The sequence below is a fragment of the Zonotrichia leucophrys genome, chromosome Z (genome assembly GCF_028769735.1).
Source record: "Zonotrichia leucophrys gambelii isolate GWCS_2022_RI chromosome Z, RI_Zleu_2.0, whole genome shotgun sequence".
NCBI lineage: Eukaryota > Metazoa > Chordata > Aves > Passeriformes > Passerellidae > Zonotrichia > Zonotrichia leucophrys.
In genome coordinates this window covers 58837679-58850839 of record NC_088200.1, presented here as the reverse complement: position 1 = coordinate 58850839, position 13161 = coordinate 58837679, and the positions used below count along the sequence as shown (strand labels likewise).

General features: G+C 39.9%; 1 protein-coding gene across 7 annotated transcripts in view; it reads right to left on the bottom strand.

Moving 5' to 3' along the window:
* TDRD7 (tudor domain containing 7) overlaps positions 1-13161 on the bottom strand; it is a 46954-nt gene that overhangs the window by 8797 nt on the left and 24996 nt on the right. For 6 of the 7 annotated variants that reach the window (XM_064735692.1, XM_064735694.1, XM_064735697.1 and 3 more), the window contains 3 exons: positions 12717-12791; positions 3751-4331; positions 1322-1508 (listed from right to left, as the gene is read on the bottom strand). In XM_064735692.1, coding sequence (XP_064591762.1) covers positions 1322-1508; positions 3751-4331; positions 12717-12791 — 843 coding nt within the window. The remainder of the gene's footprint in view (positions 1-1321; positions 1509-3750; positions 4332-12716; positions 12792-13161) is intronic. The other variant, XM_064735699.1, reaches the window with a different exon arrangement.

Sequence of the window (13161 nt, the reverse complement as noted above, 5' to 3'; positions counted from 1 at the left end):
CTTCAAACAGGAACTTTGCTGCAAGAGTTCAGCATATACTATCTCAAACTATGTGAAGAAAGGTAATGAAGTCACAATTTTTACTCACAAACTTTTGAAATTGTTCAAAAGTCAAATACTACTTAGGTGCCATTTTAAGTTTTGCCTACTGTTTTTACAGCATTAAGAGAATAATTTTGATTTAAACTTGTTGTTACTTTGATACAAATATCACAGTCAATGCAGGAAACTAGAATGAAAACTACTACTGGCAGCAAATAACTGGAGCTAAAGTTACAGAAGGAAGGCTTTGATGGGACTTCGTAGAACTTTTTCTGAAACTCTATCTTGCAAAATATTTCCAAAGCAAATATTAAAAAGGAGGTCTAAACACTGTGACAAAGGAAAATCAGCAAAAGCTGCAATAAAGCAGCAGCCTTCTCTGGACTGATAGCTCTGACTAGGGAGAAATTAGAAACAAGCATGCCACTAATTTTCTTGCCATTTCTCTAAACCCAACAAGACCTCTCTTTCAGAAGACCAAGTTTTGACATCCAACTCCAATTCACAGCTGAAGGGTATCATACTAACTTTCAGAAAAAACTCAGTTCTAATACATGTGGTATTTTCAGTATTTATAAAATGGTTCAACTTTAAAAGTATGTTAAACAGGGCTGGGGAAAGAAACAAAAACGTTAAAGATGTATCATTAATACTAATTAGACAAGACATAACTGAGCAGTATTAAACTTGTTTTTATCCTCTAATATACATTCTAACTTCACTGCATGTGGCAAGAAAAGTCTGTTCAGCACAGGAAAATTTTTTAACAGAGGAGTTAAATAATGTCAATGGGGTTTAACTAAAATACATACGACGTAACTCCCAAAACACCAGATTTGCCTGGAAGAGGAAAATATACTCTGTTTTTTTTTTTTTTTTTTGCTATTTAGTGCATATTAGAGATACTTCAGTACAAGACTTCGAGCAAGATCTAGGAGCAAATGAATGCTGTCCTTCCCTTCCTCTTCCTATGTTTCTCTCAAACCATTCCTCTTACCAAGGTACATTTTCAGTACCAAAGTGCTATAGGGCCTAGTTCCTTTTAAAACCAAAACCAAAACTCCCAAACTATTCATGGAGAAAAACCTGAAAGACCATTTAATTTTGTCAATCATATAACTTCTACAAGGTCTTAATTTCTCATATACCTGAAAATAGAAGCACTTCAGGGCAAGAAAAGAAAGAGTACTAATGCAGCATATTTAAGACTTGACTGTGTATCTAAAAAACAAGCTTGTCTCAATTCTTTCACCAAGTGCCAGAGGAGGTAATTACTTGCCTTTACTCTGTTGTCCTCCAGAGAAATTATCCGTGCACGCAACCAGGCATCTTCTTCAGCATGTACTGCAACAAGCTGCCCAACACTCAGAGACTGAGCTGATGACACTGTACTGGTCTGATTGTAGTATGCTTTCATTTCATCTTCCATTTGTTCCTGGGCAGAAGAATAGTCTTTGCCCACATACCTACAATATTTTACAAAAAAAAAAAAATCCAAAACCAAAAACAAACAAACAAAAAAAACCAACAAGAGTTGGGATGCAACTTCAAAAAAGCTGAATAAAAACATAAGAACATTGACATGCGTATATGAATAAATTATATACATTTTCTAAGACATTCATGTCCAAACTCTTAGCTTTTTAGGACAAAAAAGTTACCCTATCACTAACAAACACCATCTCAATCTGGTTTTCAGTACATTTCATCTAAACCAAAGCATCTAAAGTGTCTTTAAAAATTAGCTGTTAAACCAAGTACTGTTTTCTCTCATACAACAGTTCTATCTTGTTATTTGGCTGCTGACCGAATGTTCATATTAATGCTGTTTGTGCTACACAGGTCTTCTTAAATCAAGTATATAAACTTTCTGGAAAATCTAAATGGGAAGTTCTGAGTGCTTCAGAAACAAATCAGATTAGAGCAGACAAAAGGAAAACCTACCCACAAATTTGTATTACTAGCTGCTGTTTCAGCTTGTTCATAAAGATCATGATTCTACTAAATTCTACCACATAATTTAGATTATATGCAGATAGTATAATGCAACATGGTATCATAACTCTGTTACAAACGTTATATTAAATCTGACCACATTCCAGGGAACTCTGATTTTCCTAGAAACAGCCTTTTTGTTTCTGTGCAAGCATTCATCTACTTTGTAATAGAGATAAAGTGGGATGACAGTCACGCATGCGTGACTCAAAAGTTTCTTGAACATTTGTTTCATAAAGACACCTAACAGACAGTCAGAGTAACTCAACTGAAAGCAGAAGAATCTTTCAGAATTTCCTGCCTCACTCCCTATTTTATTAATTATTTCTTGTAAGAGTTCAACTGCAGTACCTAGTGTATCATCTCTTCCTTCAAACACCCTGCTGTGAATGTCTAGCAAATATCTAGGAGTGTTTCTATCTATCTCTCTATCATGACTACATTACAATTCTTTGAGAATTGATCCATGTCTCAAAACAGAAATGGCATCAAAACCAGCACCTTTCAGCATTGCCTTCATTTGTACTGCAAGTGAAAGTTTCAGACAAAAAGCTTAGCCACATACCAAGAAAGTAAAGAGATATTGCTCCATCCCTGAGATTGAGTTAGGAATCTTGATTTTATTGATCCTACAAAAATCAACATCAACCAACACCAGCCACATAGTTCTTGTGTAGGTCAGCAGAGAGGCTGGTAGGACATGTGAGAAAAGAAGAGCCCATGCGCTGTTTCCTCTCTATATGTCTACATGAACATTTTCTTGTCATGGCAAAAGACCCTAATCCCTTCAGGGCTAGTTTCATCATATCAGGATAAATGGCCCTGTCCATGAAGTACATGGATAACCCTGAGTAGTAATTTTTGTAACTAGGACCAAGAAAACACTAAGTATCATCATGTACCTACACAGAGCTGACAAAATGAGAAACTTCAATACTGTCCAAGAAACATGGCTCAAATTTGGGAACAGCTGCTTTGTGGAAAAATTTTTACATAACCATCCTCAGCTCAATGTCATATGGTATTTTAATCCACAGTACTCAAAGTATTAATCTGAAATACTTAGGTGAAACATCCTTAAAACAACAGACTAGAAAGCTAAGAACCATTACTCCACATGGACAGTAAGTTAAAAATGATGCCAGAACTAAAAGGTGCACAGAAACGTTTTGTAGAGTTAAGTCACATGTGCACATGAGGCTGTTACTAACAGATGTAATGTAACAATCCACCTCGTACACTGTCCCCTTAGACCAGGCTAATTAGGTACCAAATCAAGAAACACTAGTAGTTTTTTGCTGGATGAATACTTGTCTTTCCATAAGTAGAATCTGCGTGCACTCAAGTCATGCCTAGTTAGTGTAAGGTACAGAAGCAAAAAGTATTTTAATAAGCACAATAGTAATATCAGAATACTGTTTTGTGTTATAGTGAGATTATTTTATAAAATCTTCCAATTGCAAGTCGAATCTGCCTTGATTCTCAGACACATTAAAGCTAATGATAAAAGGGATTGATTCAGGACAGAAAAAGTTTCAGAAAATTTCCATTTAAACACACAAACAAAAGGATTTAAAGTTTTCATTAGCAAAATAAGTAAATAATAAAATCCTGAAACCTGCTGTTCATCTATTTTTTCTGGCAACCTGCACAATATGAACATCTGGATTTATAAATAAAACAAAAAAGGAAGATTCCAAAATATAAACTTGCCTAATCAGGACCTCATTAGTGTTTTTCAATTCTAACACCATGATGGACACAGATCCTTCTGATGGAATAATTAGAGAAGGAACAGTTATGTTTTCTAGGTACTGGTCCTTGGATTCTTCATACTGCTGTTCAGCTGTGGCCTTCACACTATCATGCCTCTTGACTTTCTCAGTGACATTCAGATTTTCATCAATGCATTTCTGGGGTTTAGCATAGAGGATCGCCTTTCTGGGGACTTCAGATACGTAGTCCACAACACATACATCTGCCAGCAACTCTAGATTATTCAGAATGTCTTCTGGGAATTTTACTTGGTAAGTGTCTTGGTACACTTTGGGAAGTGCATGAGCCCAAAGACCATTGGAATACTTCAGCAAGATGCCAACAACTTTTGCTTTGAAGTCGCTACTGAGTGATGCAGGTGTGGTCTCCATATTTGGCTTTAACAAAGGGTCTGCTTTTGGTGAAGTAATATTCTGAGATGCCTTTTCTTGCTCAGCATCGCTTTTTGCTGCTGGTGGTATTTTCTTAGCAGGATAAACAAATCCATCTATTGGATCACCTCTATGTATTTTCTCCACCTTGGAAAACAACAAAGAGAATCAATAATCAATTGCATTTGTAACACTAAATTGTTTTGTCGACTACACTTTTATAATATGCGTTTTATACAGACTTTGAAGAGAACATCCACAGGGAGCTAAGCTTGAGGCAGTTACTACAGGTTAGCATTTCCTGTAATGTTTCCTCCTCTGTTTTGAAGGCTTCCAAACACAAATGAGTACATCAGTAGTAGGCAAACATCTATCTATGCAATACAACTGGGAGTTGCTTCCAAAGAAGTACAGTCTCTCTTTCCTCCTAGCAGGACCAGGAGATGGTGACACCCTTCACAAATTTACATCTTTTCCATGTTAACCTTCCCCACAGGCAAGCAGATCATAAGCAAAAGTATCTCTCAGTTTTCTGAGGGAGAGAAGATTTGACTCTGTACTTCAGAAACAAGAGGACACTTGCCAGGCAGTGCTGTCAGGCAGGCTATCTATCTGCTGTCATGCTCAGAGAATTAGTTTTCTTTACAAAAGGTCTGAAATCAAGGAAGAAATTTCTGTTTTGTAATAAATTTCATAACAAAATTGATTAGACCCTTTTAAATCATGGTCCCAGCTTCCTTCAGAACCAGGTATTTTGCCAGTCCCTACATATCCACCCTTTGCTATAAGCTTATCACAGAGTCACAACATTGAAAGTACTGTTTGAGAACTGTAGCCACAAACTCACAATAAAATTCTGCTTCCTAAAGCTTTGCAGTTTCACAGTTTCAACCTAGATTGATCTAACCATACCTTAGCAGGAGTCTACGTAAAATTGAGATAACAAAAGGTCTTAGTGTTTTCGCATTTCTCCCAAAGCAAGAAAAATAAAGAAAGTTACAAAGCAAGGTTTATGTAGCTCCACTTTGCAGCTCCTTTGTCAGACGAAACAACTCTAATCAAAGTAATTTTCAAAAGCACATCAATGAAAAAACATGGAGCAGCTGAATTACTTGCTACTACTCAGGGGTAGCATTCACCTCCACCCTATTTTTGTCCACACCCATCAGAACTTTATAAACCTTGCCCAACTAAATATTCGCAACTCTGTCCTAGCAACATACAATCAAAGCATAATGAACAAAACTCCAGGTATTTTCTTACAGAAAAAGAATAACACATATCACTCATTATCAAGACAAAATTAGCAAGAAACAAATACTGAGTTACAATTATCACTGAAAAATAATCAAATGGCCTTTGCTGTGTCTAGAATAATGTACTTTGTCCCATGTATATCACATCACACTTAGCCCAAATTGCCACATGGTCTGAATTAAGAGTCAGGAAATGAACTATATAAGTGTATTTCTCTACACTTGCTCTGCATTACACTGTCTAGGCTGGCACCAAAACAATCTGTGAAAAGGTTATTGGGAAGAGGCCTTGGCCAACTTCCATGAGCACCAGCATGACACAAAGAAAATAATTTTCATAGATATAAAAAAAAATAATTAACCATGTTAGAGAACCCTCACACATTCTTGGTAGCATGCCTAAATTATTCTCTATCAGTGAAAAACCAAAATAGAAATATTTTCTGCAAGAATAAGGCATAAGAAAGCAAAGTTCTTGGGCATCTCTGCTAGTCAGCTTAATATAAGAGACAATAAACATGTCTGGCAGTAAAACCTAGAAGGATCGAGATGCCTTCAATGATTCCTGACAGAGAGCACCTATATTTGTACCCTTTGATATGAGGAATCTTAGAGTGCCCCTTGCACCCCAGGAGAAGAAAGGAGTTCAGTTAAAAATAGCACCAAACAAAAAACTTATCAAAGCCTTGCAAAGGCTTTGATACATGGTCAAGAGACCTAAGTATATCAAGTCACACAGACAAAAAAATCAGAGCATGCCATTTTGTCAGATAATCATATCCTAGATGGAGAGAAATTGATAAGGATGTCCCATGTGTTCAAGGACAAGGCTGAGGAATTCATTTACATGACCAGCCAAGGAAAACCTTTAGATCCAGAAAATACTTAACATTATCAAGACAACAATTTGTTTGAGAATGCTGTGTTGGACTATATGGCCGTTCATCCTGGAAGAAGCTGGATGCAAAGGTCTACCTTTACGTATCCCTTCTCTTGGCTAGTGCTCTTTAAATAGAGCTGCAACACAGCTGAATAAATTTTTGCTGACAGGACTATAAACCCTTACACAGTAGACCAGCAGCAGACTGAGGAGAGAAGATCCTCAGAGATCTTTAAGCCTCTTAACTCCAATAATAGCTCTGGGGTTTTCTAGACACTGAAGTTCAGTTTTGAAGAGGCTGTACATCCTAACTGCACAAACCATTGAGAGACAGTAAAATGCTATTTTCAGTAAATTGTTTCAGATTACTTCAGTATAAATAAGCACAGGCTGACATCACTAGAATCACAGAATCATAGAATATTCTGAATCAGAAGAAACCCACAAGAATCACCGAGTCCAAATCCTGGCCCTGCACAGGACATCTCCAGGAATCACATCACCTTCAAGACCACAAAAACTTCTCATAACAAGCAAATGGCTCCACTTGTAAGCAGCACTTCAAAACAGACACCCTTTCTTAAGCACAAATGTCTCAACCAAGTTTCCTGTAGAGCTTACAGATTTACCTTCAAGGTACTCCCCATTAGTATGGCTGACACCCCAGCTCTGCAAGCACATTATTATACTGGGAGGTACTGAGAAACACCTGAAAGACAGCGTAGTCATTTGTCACAGCCAGCACAGGTTCATGAGGATAAACTCCTGCTTGTCAGGCTTAATTTCATTTTATGACAAGACAGATAACCCATCTAGCTGATCCAGTGGATATAACCTTTTCGGTTCCAGTAAAGCTCTCCATACGGGTTCTCACAGTGTCCTTCTGGACAAAACATCCAGCACAACTGGGGTGAACACATCACATGATGGGTGAGCAACTGGCTCATGGGTCAGTGAATGGGGTGACATCAGACTGGTGACCTGTCATGGTGGGGTTCCACAGGGCTCCATCTCAGCCCTGAGCTCCTCAACAGCTTCACAAATGACCTGGATACTTAGTAACCCTGGGAAGGAGTACTAAGCAAGTTCACAGAAGATAAAAAACTGGGAGGAGCTGTTGACTCCCTCAGAGGCAGGAAGGCCTTGCAGACTGACCTTGATCAATTAGAGGGCTGGGCAACCACCAACAGTATGAAGTTCAACAAGGGGAAGTGCTGGTTTGTGCACTTGGGATGGGACAACCCAGGAAGTGTGTATAGACTGGGGAACAAGAGACTGGAGTGCAGCTCCATGGAATGGAAGCTGGGGGTCCTGGTTCATGTCAAGTTGAACATGAGCCAGCAGTGCCCTGGCAGCCAGAAGGGCCACCCGTGTGCTGGGGTGCATCAGGCACAGCATCACAGCCAGGCAAGGGAGGGATTGTCCTGCTCTGCTCTGCTCTGCTCTGGGGCAGCCTCACCTCCAGTGCTGGGGGCAGTTCTGGGTGCCACAATGGAAAAAAGGCATTGAGCTGCTAGAGAGCATCCAAACAAGGACAATGAAGGTAGAAAAGGCCTCAGGTGAAGGCCATATGAGGAGTGGCTGAGGTAATTTGGTCTGTTCATCCTGGAGAAGAAGAAACTGAGTTGCAATTACAACTTCCTTGAAGGAAGGGGAAGAGGAGCAGCAGGCACTGATCTCTTCACTCTGGTGACAGTCACAGGACCAGAGCGAATGGTCTGAAGTTGTGTCAGGGGAGGTTTAGGTTGGATATCAGGAAAAATCTTTTTCAGTCAGAGGATGGTTTGACCACTAGAACAGGCTCCACAGGGAAGTGCTCAGAGCAGTATCCCTGACAGAGCTCAAAAAGCACTTAGACAACACTCTCGGGCACATGGTGTGATTCTTGGGGATGCCTTGTACTGGGCTAAGACTTGTATTTAATGATCCTTGTGGGATAATGATCCCTTACAATTCAGAATATTCTGTGATTCTGTGACCTTGCCCCTTATCATCTCTCCACTACACAGCACAAAACAGAGGCAACAGCTGGCAGAAAGAATCATCAGGGCAACAGAGAGTGAAGCCGTTCTACACAGGAGAATAATATTTTTTTCCTGGGCTTGAATAACAGAGGCAGTTCTTAAAAACTGAAATCTGAAGACTCAAATAATAAAACTTCAAATAAAAAAATACTCCCAAGATAAATACTGACACTGCAACTGAATGAAATGCAAAAGAGCAAGTCCCCTTGTTTTGACATACACCTATAGCAAGGACAAAAGCAGACATGCTCCTGTATTGGCAGGACAAAATCTTTGCATAAATATGCTTGACAACATTTAGAAAAACCACTGACCAACATATAGAAACTAAAGAAAGTATCCACTTTGCAATGCCAGCCTCAATTAATTGTGTGTACAGTGATAGTCATATATTGGTAACCTCCTGGAGCATCAACAGGATGTTTCCAAGAAGGAAATGGAGAAAACATGTCCTTGAAATGAGAGTTTCTAGTCAGAGTAGATGTTGTTCAATTTCAATGTTACATTCCAACTAGCATATGCAGGTATTTTCTGCTATTGTCCCACAAGGTAAGAAAAGAAAACCCGCAAAGGAAGTTTGCATTTAATGTCAGTGACAGAGTCTCATCAGAAGTCTGGCTCTATGGTTTTTGTATCCAACAGGTTCTCAAAGATGGCTCTAAAATACAAATCAGAACTATTACTCTGATTCATTGAGAAGAATTCTTTGGAAATGGGGTGCAGGAGTTTTTCAGATCTGATTTAAATATGCAACATGGAAGCTCAACCACCACAGCATACATACCAGAGACTGTACACAGAAACATTTTAGTGACAGGCACCTTAGACAAACACTTCAGTGTGAAGGCAGCTCTCATCTACCTGACTTTCCTCACAATACATGAAGTTAAACTCCTAGAAAGTTGGATCTGAAAGCAGCGAGGAAAGTATTTCTGGCCTTGATCAGCACTACCTGACATCTACACATTGGCTGACAGCACTTCTCTGTCACTGGCAGCCACCACAACTTCAGGTCCCACTGGTTTTGCCCATCCCTCTACAGTACAGGTCTCCCCAGGCAATGGTGAGATGCTGCTTCAACATTAGCATTCAACTCTTCCCTGTTCCAAGTAGCTGCTTCTGAAAGCAGTAACTGAACTGCTGGGTACGTGTCCAGAGCAACCAAATCTGGGGAAAAAAAGACACTTGGTCAGTGTTCTTGAAAGGCTGAAGATCCCCACTGCATATGGTGGCATCACTCAGAAAGGAGCTTTTCCTTACAAAGATCTGGAAGCTTCTTACATCATCCAGTTACACATAATCCTTGGAATCCACTCCAGCTTTTGCAGCTTCTAGTCTGATATACAATTAATTATTTTGCATGGGAAGCTATGATATCTATTTTCTTACCCTAAACAACAAAAGAACTCATCAAAACACTTGTTTTTAGCCAAGCGTCATGTTAACTGGGAAGCTGAAACAGACTGGAATATGCTGGCCAAAAAAGCTGCAGCATGTCCACTGTTAAAAACCTGACTGGATACAGACCTGGACAGACTGCAGGTGACCCTGCATGAGCATGGAGGTTGCATTAGGTAATCAAATGAGGTCCCTACCCACCTCAGTGATTCTGTGATTCTGTCTCTGGTAGTCATTTCTTCTGTACTTACCTGAAATGTTAGAATGCAAATCATACTAGGTATATATTTCTACTTTCTTTTTTTGTTAAACTAAAGAATCCCTATTGTCCCTCTGTTCAGGTTCAGCTCGTGCTCAGAGCTGGGATGGTAAGCTCTACAAAGTTCAAGAGTGTCTTTAGATTGCCCCCTTCTGCCCATCCTCTTTGCCCTCCCACTCCATTACCCTGCACATCACAGTGAAGACACTTGTTCTCCCCTTTCTTATACTTACAAGATTGGCTTCTGCAAATACACAATTACAGAGGAAAGTGTGATGCAATAAGACAGCTGAGCCAATCTAAAAATTCCATACTGTTGAGGGCTGCCCCTATTCCTCACATCTTTATGCCAGCACTGACGATCAGCAGACAACTCTGTCAGCAGTTCTTTTTGGCTGTAATACCCTTTACCTCATAATGCATTGAAGTTCTCCTACAAGGTCAGAACACCAGAGACGCACAGGTTGCAGGAGTAAGAAAAGATGCTGTCAAAATGGAGTCTGACTTCATTTGGTGGCTCATAACATTGTCTAACCACTCATCACCAGGCCTGAGTTACAGCTATATTGATTTGCAGCATGTTCTAGCACTATGTTTCGACAGCAAAGTGATTCTGGACCTTCTGTCCTCAACCAGGTCATTTCCACACATTCCGGGACATCATCCTGCCAGTGAGGCTGACACCAACTGTATTCTGCTCTGTGCTGAGTACGTACAGCACATCTAATTACACTTTAGGTATAACATGTCTTGTGTCCTCTGAATTCCATTCTAAATGGCTGCTGGTTCTGTGTCTAAACACCAATTTCTTCAGTGAGGGTGGCAAAAGAAAGTTATTGTAATTCAAGAGATCATCTATTGGAAACAACATTTAGGGTTTGCGTAAAACTAAGCTTTTGTTGATACGCACTACCAGATGCGATAGCCTGCTCCATTACCTCCTCCATGTGCAAAGTATATTAGAGTTTCAAGTTTGTTTTTCTGTTTAGAAAGATCACTTTTGCTTCACATAACTTAACTGTGGTATAGAAATTCCTTGTCTGAGAGTGAAGACCTGATAAAACTAAAATTTCTCAAGGAATACAACTCTCTACTGTGGTAATCCTTCTCTTTTCTGAGCATACCTGTTTAGGTATGTTTACCTCTTTTCTTACCTACTGTAACCACTGTTACTGTAAAATGTTACAATAAAAGCTCAGCTGCCTGACACATTAGTATGTAGCACCTATTTTGTTAAGACATGGTGTACTGCCCAGGATTCAGAAAACAACAGTCTCAGTCTCCCAATTTGTTTACCATCTAATCCTGGCATTCTATCAAGCCTTCAGTTTCATCTTCTGCAAAAAGTCCCAATATGGATAAATGTAAAATATGAATCTGAGAACCAAATACAGCTAAAAAAAGATAAAATAAAACGTCCTACCTGTCAATTAAGCAACATCTCATTGTTGTCTCATGCAGGTCTCATTCTTATCTAAAAAATTCTCTACCTTTCTGTGATGATAAACATCAACTTGTAATGACTATTGCAAAAAAAAAATCAAACAAAAAACCAAACAACAAACCAAACAAAATACCCCCAAAACAGTGGAAAAAATGCTAATTTCCCCCTTAATTCCTCCAATTTTTTTCCAGTGATGTATTTTCAAGACTAACAGACTGTGGGACCTGTCTAACACCTTACCAGATATCCAAGAGATTAAGTGAAGAAAACTAAGCCCTGCTTTACCCTGTAAAGCCTCCTCCTCACAGTAAACAGCCAGGAAAATGGTCTCCACTCTGAGGAGTCTTTTCACACAGCATCAGCCAATACAGTCACTAAAGGTCACTATAGTGACTTAAGGTCACTAAAGAATATATTCACATGTTACATATTGTTTAGCTTAATGTTTATTAAAAAGCAGTAAGAAACCTGACTGAGGAATGACAGATTAGAGACAAAAAACTGTCCTCTGACAAGTAATAGTTAATCAGGTATGTAGCTAGAGCCAGTAGAGTATTTTAAGGAAAGGAACATCTTTGTTCTAGAACTGCGGAAAAGCAAATGTATCTCTTCCAGCACAAGGGGAATTTCAAAATTCAGAATGGTAGTGTTATTTTTCTACCAATTCCTTCAGAAAACAAGCAGAAAGTCTAAGGCAGTCATTACCACAAGAAAACTCCAGAATCAAATCAATATGCATACATCCCTTCATTCTGTCAATTAAAAGGTGTCTGCTTGTTATTCATTCTACCAAAATATCGGCTCTAGGATTGGTGTTTTCACCAAAACTTTGGGTTTTATAACCATGGAAGAACTTCTGAGGCACAAGGTATGACAGGGTCTGACAGGATCCATCTGTCCTGATGGATGAAATTATTTTTGGCTGTTAAGTGACCCGCTGTGCCACTCAGACACTTACAACTCTATGGAACAGGATGGGATTCACCTGAGAGTACTAAGGGACCTGGAAGAAGCACTTGCCAAGCTGCTCTCCACCATTTAGCATCAGTACTGAATAACTGAGGAGGCTGATGACTGGAGTTTGGCTAATGTGATGCCCATCCACAAGAAGGGTTAGAAGGAAGATGTGGAGAACTACAGGCCTGTCAGCCTGACCTTGGTGCTGGCAAAGGCTACGGAACAGATCATCTTGAGTGTGATCATATAGTACATGCCAGACAACCAAGGGATCTGACCCAGACAGCATGGGTTTGGGGAAAGGCAGGTCTCACCTGACCAACCTGATGTCCTTTCACGACCAGGTGATGTCCCCAGAGGGTGAGGGAAAGGCTGTGGATGCTGTCTACCTAGAATTGAGAAAAGTCTTTGAGACAATCTCCCACAACATTTTCCTGGAAAAGCTAGCAGCCCACAGCTTGGACAGGAGCACTCTTTGCTGGGTTAGAAACTGGCTGCACAGCCAGGCCCAGAGAGTGGAGGTGAACAGTGTCACATCCAGCTGGGGGCTGGTCACCAGTGGTGTTCCTCAGGGGTCTGTGCTGGGGCCAGTCCTGCTTAATACTTTTATTTATGGTTTCGGTGAGGGAGATGAGTGCATCTCACTAGGTTCACAGGTGACACTACATTGGGTAGAAGTGTCGACCTGCCGGAGGGCAGGAAGGCTCTGCAGAGGGATCTGGACAGGCTGGATTGATGGGCCAAGGGCAAAGGTGTGAG